This window comes from Sander vitreus, chromosome 2 (genome assembly GCF_031162955.1).
Source record: "Sander vitreus isolate 19-12246 chromosome 2, sanVit1, whole genome shotgun sequence".
In the NCBI taxonomy this organism is placed as follows: Eukaryota; Metazoa; Chordata; class Actinopteri; order Perciformes; family Percidae; genus Sander; species Sander vitreus.
This window is the reverse complement of record NC_135856.1, coordinates 2,927,753-2,948,970: the sequence shown is the minus strand read 5'-3', so window position 1 is coordinate 2,948,970 and position 21,218 is coordinate 2,927,753. Positions and strand designations below refer to the sequence as shown.

Sequence of the window (21,218 nt, the reverse complement as noted above, 5' to 3'; positions counted from 1 at the left end):
CGAGGAGCGAGAGGGGAGGGATCACAGAGGGAGGGATCGAGCATCGAGGGAGCAGTGCGCATCGAGGAGGGATCGAGGGAGCGAGCACGAGGAGCGAGAGCGAGCATCGAGTGAGAGGGATCACGAGAGGAGATGAGACATCGAGGAGGGATCACAGAGGGAGGAGCGAGCACAGAGGAGGAGCGAGGACGGAAGTGGAGGGATCATAGAGGAGGAGACGAGCATCGAGGAGCGAGTCGGAGCATCGAGGAGCGAGCATCGAGGATCACAGAGGAGCGAGCATAGAGGAGGGAGCGAGCACGAGGGAGCTGAGGAGCGAGCATCGAGGAGCGAGGAGCGAGCATCGAGGAGGGATCACAGAGGGAGGAGCGAGCATCGAGGAGCAAGGAGCGAGCACGAGGAGGAGGGATCATAGCAGGGAGGGACGCGAGCATCGAGGAGCGAGCATCGAGAGCGAGCATCGAGGGAGGGATCACAGAGGGAGGAGCGAGCATCGAGGAGCGAGGAGGAGCATAGAGGAGGAGCGAGCATCGAGGAGGGAGCACGAGGAGCGAGCATCGAGGAGCGAGGAGGATCATCGAGGAGGGATCACAGAGGGAGGAGCAAGCATCGAGGAGCGAGCATCGAGGAGCGAGCATCGAGGAGGGATCACAGAGGGAGGAGCGAGCATCGAGGAGTGAGGAGCGAGGAGCGAGCATCGAGGAGTGAGGAGCGAGCATCGAGGAGCGAGGAGTGAGCATCGAGGAGGGATCACAGAGGGAGGAGCAAGCATCGAGGAGCGAGGAGCGAGCATCGAGGAGCGAGGAGCGAGCATCGAGGAGCGAGGAGCGAGCATCGAGGAGGGATCACAGAGGGAGGAGCGAGCATCGAGGAGCGAGCAGCGAGGAGTGAGCATCGAGGAGGGATCACAGAGGGAGGAGCGAGCATCGAGGAGCGAGCAGCGAGGAGTGAGCATCGAGGAGGGATCACAGAGGGAGGAGCGAGCATCGAGGAGCGAGGAGCGAGCATCGAGGAGCGAGGAGCGAGGAGCGAGCATCGAGGAGCGAGGAGCGAGCATCGAGGGGAGGGATCACAGAGGAGGAGCGAGCATCGAGGAGCACAGAGCGAGGAGCGAGCATCGAGGAGCGAGGAGCGAGGAGCGAGCATCGAGAGCGAGCATCGAGGAGGGATCATAGAGGGAGGAGCGAGCATCGAGGAGCGAGCAGCGAGGAGGAGCATCGAGGAGTGGGGAGCGAGGAGCAGTCGAGGAGGGATCACAGAGGGAGCGAGCGAGAGCGAGGAGCGAGGAGCGAGAGCGAGTCGAGGAGGGATCATAGAGGGAGGAGCGAGCATCGAGGAGCAGGAGGAGCACCAGGAGGGATCACAGAGGGAGTGAGCGAGCACGAGGAGCGAGGGAGCGAGGAGGAGCTATCGAGGAGGGAGATCGAGCGAGCATCGAGGAGCGAGCATCAGAGGAGGACGAGCATCGAGGAGTCAGGAGCGAGCACTGAGGAGGGACTGCAGAGGGAGGAGCAGAGAGTCGAGGAGCGAGCATCGAGGAGCGAGCATCGAGGAGTGAGGAGCGAGGAGCGAGCATCGAGCATCGAGGAGGGATCACAGAGGGAGAAGCGAGCATCGAGGAACGAGGAGCGAGCATCGAGGAGGGATCATAGAGGGAGGAGCGAGCATCGAGGAGCGAGGAGTGAGCATCGAGGAGCGAGCATCGAGGAGTGAGGAGCGAGGAGCGAGCATCGAGGAGCGAGGAGCGAGCATCGAGGAGCGAGGAGCGATAGAGTGGAGGGAGCGAGCATCGAGGAGCGAGCATCGAGGAGCGAGCATCGAGGAGCGAGGAGTGAGCATCAAGGAGGGATCACAGAGGGAGGAGCGAGCATCGAGGAGCAAGGAGCGAGGAGCAAGGAGCGAGCATCGAGGAGGGATCACAGAGGGAGGAGCGAGGAGCGAGGAGAAAACTATGTAAGTCTCGTGGTTATGACCCAATCGTTAGCCTATTGTTATAAAAACGTCTGCTACGGAGCCATAACGTGAGCTACAAGGTAATGGAGCCTTTTATACGTTGTCGTGTTTCTTTAGAAATAAACAACGGACAAATAGAGTCTTTAAACGCTTCAGATGTAAAGGTATTCTCTGTCAAAGTGACGTCAGAATGAATGGAAGTCAATGGGATGCTAACGGGATGCTAACGGAAGGTGATGGCTTGGTAGCATCAAAATGGCGCCATAGGAGCTACGCGTTGTGGCCGCTCGCTTACCCTCTTGCATAGAATAGATAGATTATAAAGACAGTCGCGCTCTCGTATACAGGCGGCCGCCGTCTTGGGAGCTACTGTCTTTCTTTTCTGTCTGTGCACTTACAATGTTCTCAATGCTTCGGTTAACATTTAGGGACCCTCATTATGCTACCGTTGAAGTTTGGTGATATTTGGAGCCTTTTTAGTGGTATAAATAGAGATTTGGTTTTACGTTCCCTGTGCCCCGAATACTAGCGTTGTAAGCTAATCAGCGGTCCGTGCTAGCGTCTTTCAAGCTACAAACACATTCGATTAGCATGAAAACACGTCCCAGAGAGCGACAGAGTGGGTACACACGTTCTCACACTCATCTCGTAAAATATGGACGCTTGGTCAGGTGCCTTTGTCGTTCTTACTGACGCTGAAAGTCTCCTTTAGCGCTATAAGTAAACGTGCTTGGTCGGGACTATTGACGTCCCTTTAGCGCTATAAGTAAACGCGCTTGGTCGGGACTATTGCCGTCCCTTTAGCGCTGTAAGTAAACGCGCTTGGTCGGGACTATTGCCGTCCCTTTAGCGCTATAAGTAAACGCGCTTGGTCGGGACTATTGCCGTCCCTTTAGCGCTGTAAGTAAACGCGCTTGGTCGGGACTATTGCCGTCCCTTTAGCGCTATAAGTAAACGTGCTTGGTCGGGACTATTGACGTCCCTTTAGCGCTATAAGTAAACGTGCTTGGTCGGGACTATTGACGTCCCTTTAGCGCTATAAGTAAACGCGCTTGGTTGGGACTATTGACGTCCCTTTTGACGCAGTTATGTTAAGGAAAGGGTCGTGGGTCGGCGTACAGTTCTGTGACACGCGGGAGGAAAGGAAGAAGCGACTATGGCAAGCGTGACAAGCGGGACGTGAACCCCGCTCTCCTGGTGAAAGTCCTGTTTGTCCCATCCACCCCCCCAACAAACCTCCTTACATACTCCTCTCTAAATCCTCTCTAACTGCTGCTCTCCCCGGTGCGTTACACAAACACGCTGAAAGACGCCTTTTTCGTCGCATCAGACGCCGACAGCCGCTGTCCAAACGTCCTTATTTTACGAGTTCAGAATGAGAACGGGATGAGTGGGTCCACATCTGTTATTAACCCCTAGGTTGGTTTTGCGCCGGTATTGTCCTTTAACACTGATATACAAATGCTGAATTGAACATTTTTAAACAAATGAAAATAAGATAACCATTTGACGCATTATTGTGTTTTTTTTATCGTCAGCTTTATTGTTTTTGTACACATACAGATGTTTTTTTTCTGCTGTAGAAAAATGTTTTTGCACTTCAATAAACTAATTGATTTAATGCTGACAATGTGTTTTATTCCGCTGTTTATGTACTCAACCTGCTGTGTCTGGCTGTTACTGACAGTGTACACACGGGGGCGCTGCAACCTTGCAAAACAAATCTAAATCTAAAAAGCACCTGTTAAGCTACAAATTCATTAGAAGTCCATCCATCCATCTTCGTCCGCTTATCCGGGGTCGGGTCGCGGGGGCAGCAGCTCCAGCACGGGACCCCAAACTTCCCTTTCCCGAGCCACATTAACCAGCTCAGACTGGGGGATCCCGAGGCGTTCCCAAGCCAGGTTGGAGATATAATCCCTCCACCTAGTCCTGGGTCTTCCCCGAGGCCTCCTCCCAGCTGGACGTCCCTCCACCTAGTCCTGGGTCTTCCCCGAGGCCTCCTCCCAGCTGGACGTCCCTCCACCTAGTCCTGGGTCTTCCCCGAGGCCTCCTCCCAGCTGGAGGTCCCTCCACCTAGTCCTGGGTCTTCCCCGAGGCCTCCTCCCAGCTGGACGTGCCTGGAACACCTCCCTAGGGAGGCGCCCAGGGGGCATCCTTACCAGATGCCCGAACCACCTCAACTGGCTCCTCTCGACGCGAAGGAGCAGCGGCTCTACTCCGAGCTCCTCACGGATAACTGAGCTTCTCACCCTATCTCTAAGGGAGACGCCAGCTACCCTCCTGAGGAAACCCAGCTACCCTCCTGAGGTCCAGGGTAGCTGGGTCCAGGGGTCCAGGGTACAAGCGGCCATTTTGGCCGCTTGTACCCTGGATCTCGTTCTTTCGGTTATGACTCATTAGAAGTCTTCTTACCTTAATTTAGGAGATTTTTTAATTTCTTTGTTTTTTTAGATGTAATAAAAGTTGAGTGGGGAATCACAGTTTAGTCAGAGGCTGATCTTCATACAAGGGCAGATAAAGTCAAAGTTTTAATGTAGAAACGATTAGTAATTGGGCCAATTACTAAAACAACAGTTTATTTGCTTAGAAATGAACAAATACAAAAAATAACTAGCTTTTACTAATAACGAAAAGTTTGTAAATAGCAACTATATACTACACAAAACGCTTTAAATATGTTTATTATTTTATACAGTTTATGGTAATACATTACTTTTTAAAAATAGGCGTTCCTCTAGTGCTAAACATTGTGCCGTTGGCAGTGTTCAGGTTAGGCTATCTAACGTTAACGTTAGCTAGCGGCTACCTAAGGTTGACGTTAGCTAGCGCTAGCTGATACTAGTGATTTCTAGTCTGCGACATATTTTGGGCTTCATTTAATAAACATAACCTGTAGTAGTACACAATCGTATGTGTATTGTTTTGATTACAATGTGCGGAATTACTTTACGTTGCCTATTCATGTCTATTTATTTCTATTTCTCTCCGTTAATCAGCGGCGTCTGTACAGCATCAACAGGGGGCGCCATTGTTGTTTATGTGTGTGAGACATCAGAAACTGTAACTGGGAGAACAACGATCTGGTACCAGTTCACGGGGAGTAAGTTACAGGTTTGACCACCGTTCCAGGACGCTTTCACGGGTAGAAGGTCGTGAAAACAGGAGTTACGGGCTGCCTGGAACGCAGCATATGATAAGTCCATACATACCCTTCTCATCTCCGTGCGTGTGTTGTAACTCTGTAGAGTTACAACACACAGACCACTCCAGATCCTGGAGGTAACTGGCTCCATCTAGCCTAGCTTAGCACAGATCCTGGAGGTAACCGGCTCCATCTAGCCTACTGCTCCCAATAAGTGACAAAATAACGGCAACATGTTCCTGTTTACATTTTATGTCCAATAACAAGGTCACATGACACACAGCCATCTTCTAACCGTATACATACTGGGAACTATATTCTCAGAAGGCGAAGCTCTGCTACTTGGGCAGCGTGATTAGTGCAACACCTGAAAAGCACCGTTGTTACTCTCTGCTCCTCATATTAGACACAGACACACAGATTTTCATTACAATATTTATTTTTGTAAATGCAAACAGGAATGATGGACCTGAACCCTGAAGAAGATCTATGTCAGCCACAATGCATTGGTCATTTTTTTTGCATATTGCATTGGCGTGATACATTTGTCACCATCCCTACATTGTGTCTTGGATTGTTTTTGAAGGAGACTTGCATTTGAGATCAGATTCTACCCGCTGCGATGAGCAGAATAAGCAGAGTACACCTGAAGTAGAATAAGCAGAGTACACCTGAAGTAGAATAAGCAGAGTACACCTGAAGTATCCACAGAGCACCTGTATGTGATCACCACAAAGACCCAGCAGCGCTTCGACTCCACTGAGTATGTTTAAATTGCACAGTAATATTCCACTATTACTCCGAATAGGACAATGTTCAGAATATGATTCAAGCTTTGTAAACAGCATATTCTGTTTGGATAATCAGAATAAGGCCTTCTACCAAATATAGCATTTTCTGACTAAGACCTATGTGTGATATTCTGGTATTATTCAGGTTTTAGAGGCATTCTTTGGACATGTATACAGCGCATTCACAAGCATTTTTACTGCAGTTTGTAACAGTTTGCGGCTTCTTGCCTGTTTACGGCGTACAATCAGCTCTGTGCATTAGTCGGAATATTGTCTTTTTTCGGAATAAGGGCAAAAACCGGAATACTATGTGCACGTAAACAGAGTCAGTGTCTTCAGGAATGATGGACATGTTTATCTGCATACAGAGCGGTGGTCACTCAAGACTAGGGTTGGGTACCGAAACCTAAACGACCGGTATCTACCGGACAGAACTAAAACCCGGATTTCGGTGCCTCATTTTGGTGCCAATTAAATGCCTTCTGCTCCGCTCTCTGATGCTCTGAAACAGACGTTCATCGCTGCACGTGACGCTAGTTAACACTTCACTTGACAGCAGGTAACGTTAGCCTACCGTTAGCTAAAAGCTGATTACACACGGTTAAAATGCTGACAGTTAAACAGTGTAAAGGGTGTCTGTATTTCAATGTAGAGGATTCAAACAGCGGTGTGTTCACTTGAAAGTAGTAAGCCTCGTGGTGCATTCAAAGTTATTGTAAAATACCCTATTACCCTATTTTTTTAAGTATCCGTTCAGGCACCGGCCCCGTTTTAAAAGTATCGTTTTAGCACCGGTATCGGGAAAAAAACCCTAACGATACCCAACCCTACTCAAGACACATTCTGCTGCCAGGTATGAACTGGCGTACTCTAGCTGTCCACTTGTGATTGGATCACCCGAGGCGCCTGTTAATGCCAGGCGTGAACATAAGCCTTATAGTGCGTTCCATTTGTTCTCGTAAGTCAGATTTTCCGAGGTCAAATTCAGAAACACGCCTCCGTAACCTCGGATTTTTGGAGTTGGGAACTCAGACAATCTCGCAGTATCCCGAGCTGAAAATCCAACATTGCTGCTCCGGGCATCAACAGTAACGTACAGTTTATTAGCACTTCTGTCTTATTTGTGTCTCACTAAATCAATCGTACACACAGTGCTGTCCAACTTCTATGTGTGGACATGTTGTTACAAACAGCGTAACCAGTGGTGTAGTCTAGTTTTTTGTAGTGAGGATACTGTCATTTTTTCCCTCCCAGCATTAGACTCGCCTGTCCCAGAGCGACGACCCCATAGGGTTTTTTTAACGTTAACGCGTAAAGCGACAGCCTCATCTGGCTCATTTTCTGTAACGTTAACGTCTGCTGCAGCGTCATCAGCAGCGCAGAGAATGACTGCCAAGCAACTGTGCTGTTATTCGTAAGTTCTCGCAACACAGACGGTGAATCTATGAACGTGAAGTGTGAAAGTTCCCTCACAAAACAATCATGGTTACGTAACGGTATCCTTGCGTTTTTGTAAGAGTGGGTAAACTGAAATCCTCGACCATTCCTAGTGGGTATACTCCGTATACCTGCGTATCACGTAGACTACACCACTGAGCGTAAAGGCTCCGACACACCAACCCGAAAGGCAGTCGGACTGATCAGTCGGCTCCCGTCTCTCAGAAAAGTGCCTCAGAACACATGGACGAGACGCCGACTTGAGGGTACGTTCTGCGCGTGCGAGAGATGTAGTACGTCTCCATAACAGCAGGCGGCGCTAATCTGTATTGTCTAGCCAAAAAAAATGAAAACTGGAAATGAGGGACCTCGTAAACATAGAGCACGCTGTCGTCAGTCATTGTTTTCATCAGAGAGTGGCGAGCCAAGAAGGATCGTTGTTGTCATTACTCGCTGAACGTAAGAAAATACGATGGTTAGTAATGAGAAGATACTGGCGTTGGCAGCTCTCAGGCTCTCCGGTTTTCTCGTGCACTGATTGGCTAGTCGAGGGCTAGCACTCCACCAATCAGACTGGTCATTGAGTCCGACTGCCCGCTGGCCGATGACTGTCAGCGCCTTAATGCGTTGTTATAAACTGGTATTGCTAACATGGCTAACGTGGCTAGAGCTTACCGCCGATGACTGTCAGCGTCTTAATGCGTTGTTATAAACTGGTATTGCTAACATGGCTAACGTGGCTAGAGCTGACCGCCGATGACTGTCAGCGTCTTAATGCGTTGTTATAAACTGGTATTGCTAACATGGCTAACGTGGCTAGAGCTGACCGCCGATGACTGTCAGCGCCTTAATGCGTTGTTATAAACTGGTATTGCTAACATGGCTAACGTGGCTAGAGCTTACCGCCGATGACTGTCAGCGTCTTAATGCGTTGTTATAAACTGGTATTGCTAACAATGGCTAACGTGGCTAGAGCTGACATGATGACTGTCAGCGCCTAAATCGCGTTGTTATAAACTGGTATTGCTAACAATGGCTAACGTGGCTAGAGCTGACCGCCAATGACTGTCAGCGCCTTAATGCGTTGTTATAAACTGGTATTGCTAACAATGGCTAACGTGGCTAGAGCTGACCGCCGATGACTGTCAGCGCCTTAATGCGTTGTTATAAACTGGTATTGCTAACAATGGCTAACGTGGCTAGAGCTGACCGCCGATGACTGTCAGCGCCTTAATGCGTTGTTATAAACTGGTATTGCTAACATGGCTAACGTGGCTAGAGCTGACCGCCGATGACTGTCAGCGCCTTAATGCGTTGTTATAAACTGGTATTGCTAACATGGCTAACGTGGCTAGAGCTGACCGCCGATGACTGTCAGCGCCTTAATGCGTTGTTATAAACTGGTATTGCTAACAATGGCTAACGTGGCTAGAGCTGACCCCCACAATGAAAAATGTGACTTGTAAATGGAACGCACTGTTAGTGTTAATGGCTCTTATTAAGGCAGTAATCAGCTGTTACATTCTGCATTAATTTACAAAACATTTCACTGAAGAGATAAAGGAATAAATAAAAAAAATTAAAAGTTTAAGGCAAATCTAACATCGTCACAGTTTTGTCAAGGGAAGAACTTCCACCACTTTAACACCTGAATCATATAATATGTGAAGAAAAGAAGGGCAGGAATCAACGCAATACATTATTGTTTTATATATATTGGTCTAAATTAAGTTAAATTAAGTTATGAGAAAAAACAACTGTTAGTTAAGGCCGTAGGCGTAGATTTCGGGGTGGGGGGATGCGGGGGATATGTTCCCCCCAATATTTAGAAGAGGTAGATTTCTCTCCTCAAATTATATGATTGGTTTTGGGAGATTAAGTCCACGTTGTCACTTTCTTCCGAAATTCTTTGTCCCTTTTCTACGGAGCCCCCCTGGGGTCAGCTGAGAAAACTTCAACTAAACCGTTTTTATTCTGTGCGCACGGTTTAGGGCGTTTTCACACCGACGGCCTTCAGTTCGGCTGAATCGCACTAGAGTTTGTTTGCCCCGCTGGTGCTGTTCGTCAGGACAATCACACTCAGGTGCTCACCAAAAGCGGACCAAACAAGCGTCCCGAGACCTGCTTGAAGACGAGGTCTCAGTACGCATTCAATCCAACTCTGGAGCGGTTCGTTTGTGGTGAGAACGTGATCAGACCTCGAACCGCACCAACTATACGTACTCCTCCAGTCTGAGCTGATGTCTCCTGTAGTCAGGTGTGTTCAGCAGTCTGAGCTGATGTCTCCTGTAGTCAGGTGTGTTCAGCAGTCTGAGCTGATGTCTCCTGTAGTCAGGTGTGTTCAGCAGTCTGAGCTGATGTCTCCTGTAGTCAGGTGTGTTCAGCAGTCTGAGCTGATGTCTCCTGTAGTCAGGTGTGTCCAGCAGTCTGAGCTGATGTCTCCTGTAGTCAGGTGTGTTCAGCAGTCTGAGCTGATGTCTCCTGTAGTCAGGTGTGTCCAGCAGTCTGAGCTGATGTCTCCTGTAGTCAGGTGTGTTCAGCAGTCTGAGCTGATGTCTCCTGTAGTCAGGTGTGTTCAGCAGTCTGAGCTGATGTCTCCTGTAGTCAGGTGTGTTCAGCAGTCTGAGCTGGTGTCTCCTGTAGTCAGGTGTGTTCAGCAGTCTGAGCTGGTGTCTCCTGTAGTCAGGTGTGTTCAGCAGTCTGAGCTGATGTCTCCTGTAGTCAGGTGTGTCCAGTAGTCTGAGCTGATGTCTCCTGTAGTCAGGTGTGTTCAGCAGTCTGAGCTGATGTCTCCTGTAGTCAGGTGTGTTCAGCAGTCTGAGCTGATGTCTCCTGTAGTCAGGTGTGTTCAGCAGTCTGAGCTGATGTCTCCTGTAGTCAGGTGTGTTCAGCAGTCTGAGCTGGTGTCTCCTGTAGTCAGGTGTGTTCAGCAGTCTGCGATGCAGCAGAGCAGCAAACTGTAGCAGCTTGCAGCGTTTCTCTCACAGAAACAGACTGCGGTCAAGCTCGCCGTCCGTCACTCGTATCTCCGTGGTCAAACCAGCTGCCGCTAAAGTTGGAGACAGACGCCGAGCAGAGCGAAGTCTCGTGACCAGAGCAGACGTAGTCACGCTCTCGCCAAACAATGTCTGATCATTTTAATGAAATGAGCTGGTTTTGACCACTAGACCAGAACACGGGACCTTCTTCCTGCGTTTACTTTCTTGCTCCCGCCCCCCCAGACACATCCGACCAATAGGAGGGCTGGATGTTCTTGCGTGAGTTGTAATGGCGCATTTTGGTACGCTTGGATTTTTCCAGGTGTGAAACCAAACCAAACCAACCGAGTTTACAAACTCACCAACTGATTCAGACCAAAGCAAACCAACTACAGGTGTGAAAACGCCCTGAGTTGATGTTTTCTCAGCTGACCCCAGGGGGTCTCCGAACTCTTCTCATGTGTTTGTCGCTTTTTCCCCCCAACATTTTTGAACTTTCTTGAACATTTTCAGAAGTTTACTAACTGAGCAGCTTTGTGAGAGATCGTTTTATATAATAGACCTATCAGAAAATGTTTCTGTATTTTAACTGTAGGTACACATATCATTTCCATTTGTTTAATTACGGGGAAAAGGCCGGCTATTTGAGCTGCCAGAACTTTTTCGGTTATTTTACGGATGTATTTCATGTACTTTATTTCTTCACCTTTTCTGTGCCCACCCCCCCGATGTTGAAAACCAAAGCTACGCCCTTGGTTACGGCTTGAGAGAAGGAGTATTTCTAGTCCAGCGGGCTTTGGAAGATGAGTCTGATGCACCCGGACTCTCCGCCCAGCGGCTGGATGCAGAACGGGCACGCGGCGTGGAAGGCGTGCGTGCCGTGCGGCAGCGGGATCTGACTCCAGTAGGCGGTCGTCATCCCCGAGCAGACGTGGCCGCAGGGGACAAAAGCGTGGGTCGGCGGGTCCGCGTCCACGTAGAAGCCCGCCTCGCAGCCCAGCCACAGCGGCTTGTACGGGCCCCGCGTCCTGCACATGGGGCACTCCCTCTCCTGTTGCTCCGCCTCCACTGCGGGGTCGCGGCGGCCCCCCCAGCCGTGGTAGCCGTGCACGTGGCCGCAGCGCAGGTAGGCCCAGGGCTGCTTCTCGTCCGGGACGTCTTTGCGGCGAAGGCTGGGGAAGGCCAGCGTGTTGAGGCCCACGGGGCACTGCGGCCGCCCGGCGTTCAGCTCCTGCCGCAGGGCCTCCAGGTGTTTGACGGTGGGCGTGTGCGCCAGGCCGTCCGCTGTGCGCCACAGAAGGGTGGCGCCGCACAGGTCGATGAGAGACCCGTCCACCAGCTCGTTACACTCAGAGTCCACCTGAAGAAGACACAAGCAGAAGATATAGTATAGGACAGTAGATATAGTGTAGTACAGTAGATATAGTATAGGACAGTAGATATAGTGTAGTACAGTAGATATAGTATAGTACAGTAGATATAGTATAGGACAGTAGATATAGGACAGTGGATGTAGTACAGTAGATATAGTGTAGTACAGTAGATATAGTGTAGTACAGTAGATATAGTGTAGTACAGTAGATATAGGACAGTAGATATAGTATAGGACAGTAGATATAGGACAGTAGATATAGTATAGGACAGTAGATATAGGACAGTAGATATAGTGTAGTACAGTAGATATAGGACAGTAGATATAGTATAGGACAGTAGATATAGGACAGTAGATATAGTGTAGTACAGTAGATATAGTATAGTACAGTAGATATAGTGTAGTACAGTAGATATAGTATAGGACAGTAGATATAGTGTAGTATAGGACAGTAGATATAGTACAGTAGATATAGTATAGTATAGGACAGTAGATATAGTGTAGTACAGTAGATATAGTATAGGACAGTAGATATAGTATAGGACAGTAGATATAGTGTAGTACAGTAGATATAGTGTAGTACAGTAGATATAGTGTAGTACAGTAGATATAGTGTAGTACAGTAGATATAGGACAATAGATATAGGACAGTAGATATAGTGTAGTACAGTAGATATAGTATAGGACAGTAAACACTGTTCACACACTGCATCCAGGTTCAATTCGTCGTTATACGAGAGACTAATTAGATTCTGTAACTTTTCTAAAAAACGTGAAACATGTTCCTGGGGTTGATTATCCAAATACTGAAACAAACATTACAGACATCGTATTATTATTATTTGAAGCATTCGTGGGTAACCCGGTGGAGGGCCTCCTCCTGATTGGGATTGTTTCATATACATGCGCCTTTACTGGATAGGACAGCTAGGTGAGGGGGGGGGGAGACATGCAGGAAATCGTCACAGGTCGGACTCGAACCCTAGACCTCTGCGTTGAGGCATAAGCCTCTCAGTATATGTGCGCCCGCTCTACCCGCTGAGCCAACCCGGCCACGATAAGATAAAAGGTTAATTTTCCTGAGAGAAAGTGCAAAAAATACAGAACATCAATGAAGGTGCGTCCAAACACACAATACCAAAACTATAAACAAGGATAGTGTTAAGGCTGTAAGCTACTGTATGTATGTACAATATCAGATTTCAGGTTAGATGTAAGTGTAGGGCCCCTACCATAGATATAGACTGTTTTATATCTATGGCCTCTACACTCAGGTAGATGTAAGTGTAGGTGTATATGTTTAATTCAAAATGTTGAATGATTATGTCCGTGATACTGCACGTAATCTCGAGAAAACTCGGACCGGTTGCACTTGGTGGATCTCCGTCACATATGTTGCATTTTGCGAAATTGCACAATTGTGGTGACGCTGTATTGTAATCAGGACAGTGCTGAGAGGAGAGGTGAAAGAGGAGAAAAGACCTGCAGATAATTACTCATTATGTCCTGTATGTCCATTTTTGTTTTGAATCTGTTTGTACTTTTACGTTATTCTGAATCTCACTCATTCTCAAATAAAAATCAGAGAATGAAATATTGCATGAATATTCCTGCCTCAGGTTTTCTGCTGTTCTGTTGATCGACAGTTGGTGGCAGTGACGTGCAAAGAAACGAAGCAATGCACCAACAAAGGCAAGGAAGAAGACATGAATGTGAACATCAAACATCTGGGGTCCTGTCTTGCACCCGGCCCAGCGCAAAGCCCGACCCAAGTGTCTTTGCTAGTTTAAGACCGACGCAGTTGTCAGTTTCCCGTCCAGCGCCCACGTCGTTTAAATAGCAAATGCACCTGCGTCCATGGTCTTACAGGGAGGTGTGTTCAAGTGCATTATGGGCGTGCTGGTCTTACAGGGAGGTGTGTTCAGGTGCATCCTGGGCGTGCTGGTCTTACAGGGAGGTGTGTTCAGGTGCATTCTGGGCGCGCTGGTCTTACAGGGAGGTGTGTTCAGGTGCATTCTGGGCGTGCTGGTCTTACAGGGAGGTGTGTTCAGGTGCATTCTGGGCGTGCTGGTCTTACAGGGAGGTGTGTTCAGGTGCATTCTGGGCGTGCTGGTCTTACAGGGAGGTGTGTTCAGGTGCATTCTGGGCGTGCTGGTCTTACAGGGAGGTGTGTTCAGGTGCATCCTGGGCGTGCTGGTCTTACAGGGAGGTGTGTTCAGGTACATTCTGGGCGTGCTGGTCTTACAGGGAGGTGTGTTCAGGTACATTCTGGGCGTGCTGGTCTTACAGGGAGGTGTGTTCAGGTGCATTCTGGGCGTATTGCTATCTTGAGGCAGTGGGAAGTGATGGCACCATTGACCAACAAAAACCTGGTGTAAAGTCAATAACGCAGCATTTCATTGTTATTTTAACAGAGCATTAGTAAAATGCTCCTAGGCTCGTGCACAGCACGTGCACACTATGCTTGTTACACACACAGGGACGCACAGCAGCACACACACATGCAGAAGATTACAAATACAAATATTACGGTGCAAATCCTCCATCATAACAGCAATGCTCCAAGGTCCAAACGCGCCTGGCTTTTAAAGGGAATGGGAGATGATCTCTGATTGGTTGATTGCATGTTATGCCCAAAACTCACCTCTGATTAATGAAGACACTAAGTACAACCCTTTAGAACCATCCACCCGGCGCACGGACCCTTTTTTCCGTCGTCAAACTAGCAAAAGTGGATTCGTACACGCCCTAAACACACCTGCGCCAGGTGCGTCACGCTGTGACCTCAGATCGTTAAAACAGGGTTATAAGTATGTTTGTTAGATCTCAACGATGGTAACACTGACACATAACTTCCACAGGACAACTTTAAACAAAGACTCATTTGTTTACAATAAAAAACAAACGATGGAGCGTTGTAGAGGAAATTGACTCCGTGGAAAGAGTACCTTCGTAGCTTAGAACTAAAGCAGTGTGTGTGTGTGTGTGTGTGTGTGTGTGTGTGTGTGTGTGTGTGTGTGTGTGCACCCATGTGTTTTCCTGTGTGTGTCTGTGTGTGTTCCTCGGTGTGTCTGCCTGTGTGTGTGTTTGTGTGTCTGCCTGTGTGCTTTCCTGTGTGTGTGTGTGTGTGTGTGTGTGTGTGTGTGTCTGTGTGTGTGTGTGTGTGTGTGTGTCTGTGTGTGTGTGTGTGTGTGTGTGTGTGTGTGTGTGTGGGTGTGTCTGTGTGTTTGCCTGTGTGTGTGCGTGTGTGTGTGTGTGTGTGTGTGTGTGTGTGTGGGTGTGTCTGTGTGTGTGTGTGTGTGTCTGCCTGTGTGTGTGCCCGTGTGTTTGCGCCTGTGTGTGCCCGTGTGTGTGTGTGTGTGTGTGTGTGTGTGTGTGAGTGAGAGAGCGAGAGAGATGGAAAGATGTGTTGGTTGCGTGACCAAACAGATGTTTTTTTTATGTGGAAAAAAGTGGTAGTTGACTTAAGTTGAACAAGGTGCTCTTTGGATCAGGTGATATCCAACGGGGACAGAACAGCATGAAGACCAAGGCACTCTTGTTGAAGAAAATATTAAAAAGGCTTCTATTTGATGCGGCTGATGCATCGCAAAAAGTAAAACACGCACCAACAGGTTGCGGCACACAGGCCTTCTTCAGGGCGACTAACCAGAGAGAAGCTACACACAGGAATGTGTTCACACATGGGAAGATGTTTTTTTTAATATTATCTGTTGGAGCAGACGATGCAAGAACATTTTATATATAGTAAAATAGTTTAATTTTATCTTATCTTACTTTGGGGGCAATTTGGTCAAAAGAAACCCATATTTCTGATATAAAAAAAAAAACTATGAAAACGTCCGTTTGCTGCGTTCCTGACACAATTTTTAGCCCCTAAGTTACGACTCACAACATGGTTGCGTTCCAGGCAAAGTGACGAGCTGGCTAGCTAAACATTGTGCCGTTGGCAGGGTTCAGGTTAGGCTACCTAACGTTAACGTTGGCTAGCGGCTACCTAACGCTGACGTTAGCTAGCGCTAGCTGATACTAGCGATTTCTTGTCGGCGACATATTTTGGGCTTCATTTAATAAACATAACCTGTAGTAGTACACAGTCGTATGTGTACTGTTTTGATTACAATGTGCGGAATTACTTTACGTTGCCTATTCATGTCTATTTATTTCTATTTCTCTCCGTTAATCACCGGCGTCTGTACAGCATCAACAGGGGGCGCCATTGTTGTTTATGTGTGTGAGACGTCAAAAACTGTAACTGGGAGTACAACGATCTGGTACCAGTTCACGGGGAGTAAGTTACAGGTTTGACCACCGTTCCAGGACGCTTTCACGGGTAGAAGGTCGTGAAAACAGGAGTTACGGGCTGCCTGGAACGCAGCATGAGTTTCCAATTTGGATATCATCACTGGAGTGCAGTGGATTATGTTCATGTAAGGAGTCACCCACCGTCTTGCCTCTCTGCTGAGATGATCTGGTTTCCCGCAGCGTGAAGACGTTTCCGCAGACGGACATTTCCCTCCACATGCCAGGTTTGGAGCCCTGGCTGAAGCCGTGGCGCGGGTGCATCACCAGAACGCCGTTGGTGGTCAGCCCGTCCATCTGACCGTCCTGCATCCTCCACTTGGCCGCCTTCTCCTGAGGAAAGGTTAAAACAAAAATCACCTCTTATTACACCGAACACAAGTTATGAAACACAGTATCGCCGTTCGTCTCGCACAGTTCAGGCCAAAGATTTACGACGAGACGACTTGAACACACACATGCTTGACGTGCCGGTCTGCAGCGTCACTCTGTATCATCTTCATAGCAACGACTCTTTGTACTTCTGTTCTAATTTCCGACTTTTTTTTGTAGCTGGATATATCATTTGTTGCATCTAAATATGAATGTGGATAACGTTAGTGATAGTGAGATGCTTGTTACAGTTGCAGTTGTATTTTCTAGTAGTCTTGCATTGCCCGACCTTCCTCCACAGCGCCGTCAGACGGCCGCGCGGACAGAGAGCAGTCGGAGTTCCGACCAAGTCATTCTCAGCACTTTTCTACCCCCCCTCCACTTATCAACTCTGGACTCTGTGCTGCTGCCAGCCTGTGTAACGTACGATACTCACCATCGATCGACTGTTAGCTTCAGCTGGCTAACGTTAGCTGTCAACCTCCCGACTAACTGTTACCGCTAGCTAGTGATCTAGCGAGGATTAGCCCTTCAGACCACAGTGGACTTCAGTGGACTCTCCATCCAAACTCCCGACTGGACCTTCGTCTGCCACAACTGCCGGACTCTTTCAAATACATGTACTCCCCGTCTCCGTCGATCACTTGGTAGCGTTGGTCAGCTGTCAGCTTACGCCAGCTAGCTTCTGTTAGCTTCAACCGACTGACGGCTCGCCCAGCACATCTGTTCGCTGTAGAGCTCTTTTAGCCAAGTTTCCCAGCTCAACACTAAGTTAGTGTGGGCCACTACCTCTCTGCACTGCCCAAAATGGTGCTCCTAAAATATTCCTCACTGCCACTCCTCAACGTCATCTGCTACGTCGCTTCAGCTTGCACTGCCAACATAAAATACAAATATTGTCCCGTTGTCGGCTTCAGCTAAGAAGATAGTTCGCCCCCACACGTCCGAAATTCTTATTCAAATAACCTTCCGCAACGATTGCTCTTTGTGGAGCTCTGCTCTGAATGAAGTTACATCGTGACAAATTAATGGACCACTTGCGGAGTGATATGAAGACATGAATCAGAGGCACAAAAAACGTTGACAGCAGTGACCGGTCATTGTGTTTACCAACACCCGACCGTTTTGTCTCATCGCGAATCTTTGGTCTGAACTGGACTTTACGGCAGCAGTTAACTATCGGCCTACCCCAAGGAAGATGTTCTTGGAGGAGTCGAAGCCAGCAGCGTAGATGCGTGCAGAGAAAGGAGGATTCCTTTGGCAGATGATGCGGCAGGCGAAGCGGGAGATGGTGCTCTGAACCGTCTGGCCGTCAGCTTGGTTCTGACCACCGGGCAGCGTGTCCGTCACCACAAAGTCAATGGGAGTCTCCGTGGAACGACCAATCTGGAACAGAGACCAAACAGCAGGTTCATACACATTTTAACCAATACTTTTCATGACTTTTTGGCAAATTCCCATGACTATGTATTCCTGAAAATGTCAGTCGACGTTATACAATAAGAATACAAATCTGTGAGTTAACCCCTTAGAGGTTTAACAATCAAATGAATGACAATGTATGTTGTTCATAGTGGGAGTCGTAATATCACGCCCCGAATAGAACGGTGAGGTTAAGACGACGTGAAATACATTTATTAATCACATGTTATTATGCTGTGTTAAAAAAAAAATCCATGACTTTTCCATAACTTTCTGGGTCTTTTTATGTTTCCAAAACCTTTCCAGGTTTTTTCAAAAACAACACAAACGGTGCGTTCAATGAAACTGGTAAACTACAGCCTCGTGGTGCATTCAAAGTTATTGTTAAATGTCCTTTTCCCATCTGATGGTTGTTTTTGTCGTTCAACAGCAATTCACTAGTGAAATACGTTATTGTTATACATTATTATTAACCCTTGTGTCGCCTTCCCGTCAACCTTGAAAAAAACATTTTTTCTGACATTTTTTACGCTTTTTTTCACGATTTGTTTTTGCTTTTTCCAACGTTCTCAATTTTTACATTTTTCTTCTACACATTTTCAGCGCTTATTTCTACGTCCCATATTTTCTGATATAAAACAAAAATTTAAAACGGGCCAATGTGACCCGAGGTCAACACAAGGGTTAAATAAAGCAATAAACAAGCCGTTTAATGTCACCGACTGTTGTTTAGTACCTTTCTTGTTTTTTCGGTTTTTTTTTACTTTCTTAAAAAGTATCGGTCCAGGCACCGTTAATTATGTATGCGATTAATTTCGATTAATTAATCACAGAGTATGTGATTAATTAGATTGACAGCCCTAATGAAAAGTCAAACTGAGTGCTTTGAGTGCTGCAACTCTCTGTTGCTGCTTTCAAAGTTTTTTTTTTATATCAGAAATATGGGTTTCTTACAACTAAATTGCCCCAAAATAACTTGGATAAACCATGCTTTGCAGGTAAAATGGGGGACCACTAAGGTCTATATAAAAGAGACTTCAGATACAGTATTAGGGGACCACTAAGGTCTGTATAAAAGAGACTTCAGATACAGTATTAGGGGACCACTAAGGTCTATATAAAAGAGACTTCAGATACAGTATTAGGGGACCACTAAGGTCTATATAAAAGAGACTTCAGATACAGTATTAGGGGACCACTAAGGTCTGTATAAAAGAGACTTCAGATACAGTATTAGGGGACCACTAAGGTCTATATAAAGAGACTTCAGATACAGTATTAGGGGACCACTAAGGTCTATATAAAAGAGACTTCAGATACAGTACTAGGGGACCACTAAGGCCTATATAAAAGAGACTTCAGATACAGTATTAGGGGACCACTAAGGTCTATATAAAAGAGACTTCAGATACAGTATTAGGGGACCACTAAGGTCTATATAAAAGAGACTTCAGATACAGTATTAGGGGACCACTAAGGCCTATATAAAGAGACTTCAGATACAGTATTAGGGGACCACTAAGGCCTATATAAAGATACTTCAGATACAGTACTAGGGGACCACTAAGGCCTATATAAAAGCATCCAAATCAAATAAAAGCGCCAAAAAAAAGTTTTCAATTACAAAATACAACAAGGTAATGGTCGACGGGAAGGCAACAAGGGTTAAATCATGGCGAAAGACTTCTCTTTTTTTAATCGTGCCTTCTTTTAAAGTAATTGTTCATTTCTTAAACTGCACTGTAACTTATCTTCTTGTATTTCATACCTGCCTCATCCTATTTTTTTATATATATATTATTTTTACTAATATATTCGCTTTACAATTCTTTAAACATGGTTTTTAATTGCTCTTTAATGTTTTATGTAAAGCCCGTTGACTTGCCTTGTTGTGGAAACGTGCTGAACATATACAGCTGCCTTCCTCAACAAATAAGTTATAACAACTATACTAACTACTATTTTAGATTATTAAAAAACTGGATACTTTCTGGGATTTTTATCACAGCAATGTTATCACATTTGTTTGCAGCTGTGTTCATTCTCATTTCTGTTTCCATTTCCTCAATTTGTGGTTTCTTATTTTCCTTTGGGGTTTTCCTTTTGCCCTAAACGGTCTTTCATGGGTTGAGGAAATTCCCGCACTGAGCAACATACGGTGGTCGAAAACAAACCCAGGGCTCGACATTAAGGCTTGTCCGCTTGTCCGGGACGTGATATTACGAATTCCACTATGGCCACGCCAAGACCCGCCCTTCAATAGCATTCACACACTACTATTGGCCAGGCGTCCATGCTTACATGTACAGGTCCTATCCCCCGACCAATCCCCTAACCCTAACCCCAACCCCAACCAATCGAGCTGCTTCGTAGGGCGGGTCTTGGCGTGGCCATAGTGGGATTCGTAATTTTGTGTCCGGGACAAGTGTTTTTTTTTGCAGGGGAAGTGAAAGACAAATTAATTTGCCCCACTGGACAAGTTAAAACTCAAACAAAATACCATGTTACTTCACGTTATGTGCCACTCATGACATCTATGTTACCGATTTTATTTTACCGATTTGAAACGAATACATTAACTAACGTTAGACCCAGCGGCAGCAGGTCAGCGGACCGCTAACGTTAGTCCCAGCCCGCTGTTCAGCTCATTCTCTGTAAGCGATGCAGCATGAAAGCACAGCGGAACCAGCAAGCCAGCCGGTTGTTAGTTGGCTAACGTTAGCTCGCTAACGTTAGCTTGCTAACTCCGCCTTAACGTTACCCCGCCGCCACATCGTTAACAGAAAACAAGTGAATACAGTTGTCACTCATGTTTATACTTTAACTACTTGTAGTTAGGATTGTTAAGTACGTTGTGGTTGAGTAAAATAAGAAGTAAGTGGCGTTAAATATTGTTTTCTGTACCGCTATCGAGGCTTCTCTTGCGCGGCTTTGCTAGTTCGAACGGAACATAGCATCCGGTCCGGCGTTTTCACAATAAAAGCACCCAGCCGTTTAGTTATTTGGAGGCTTTAAAGCGTATCATAGATGACAGGAAGTGCTGTCTACGTTAGCGGTAACTTAACGGATGGGAGAAAATGTCTGAGAATCCCAATTAATAAGTGTTTGAATCCTTTTTCTCTGCTTGAATTATTTGAGTTGAAATGACATATAGCCATATTCTGACTATTGTTTATATTACGTTTGGTAATGTATATTACTGTTTAAGGAGGAATGAGTAGCCTATACATGTTTGATTTATTCATTTGTATTTTGTTTCTCTCTTTAGAGAAACCACACTCACCCTCACACTCACTCACACAAGAAAGAGAAAGGAATAAACATAATAAGAACTATCGCTCAGCTCTTCATTTCATCCTCTGGAATATTTGGCATTGTGTTCTGGCCGACACACCTGAGTGAACCTGGTGATAAACCCAGAACTAGCACGTAGACTGAGCGTCTAC

At 46.9% G+C, this 21,218-nt stretch overlaps 1 protein-coding gene across 1 annotated transcript in view; it reads right to left on the bottom strand.

Moving 5' to 3' along the window:
* Positions 1-10,418: 10,418 nt before the first annotated feature.
* The window catches only part of LOC144532401 (E3 ubiquitin-protein ligase pellino homolog 1-like), a 44,931-nt gene continuing 34,131 nt past the window's right edge, over positions 10,419-21,218 (bottom strand). The window contains exons 5-7 of the mRNA XM_078273124.1: positions 17,539-17,736; positions 16,123-16,311; positions 10,419-11,664 (exon numbers count right to left, since the gene is read on the bottom strand). Coding sequence (XP_078129250.1) covers positions 11,086-11,664; positions 16,123-16,311; positions 17,539-17,736 — 966 coding nt within the window. The 3' untranslated portion in view covers positions 10,419-11,085. The remainder of the gene's footprint in view (positions 11,665-16,122; positions 16,312-17,538; positions 17,737-21,218) is intronic.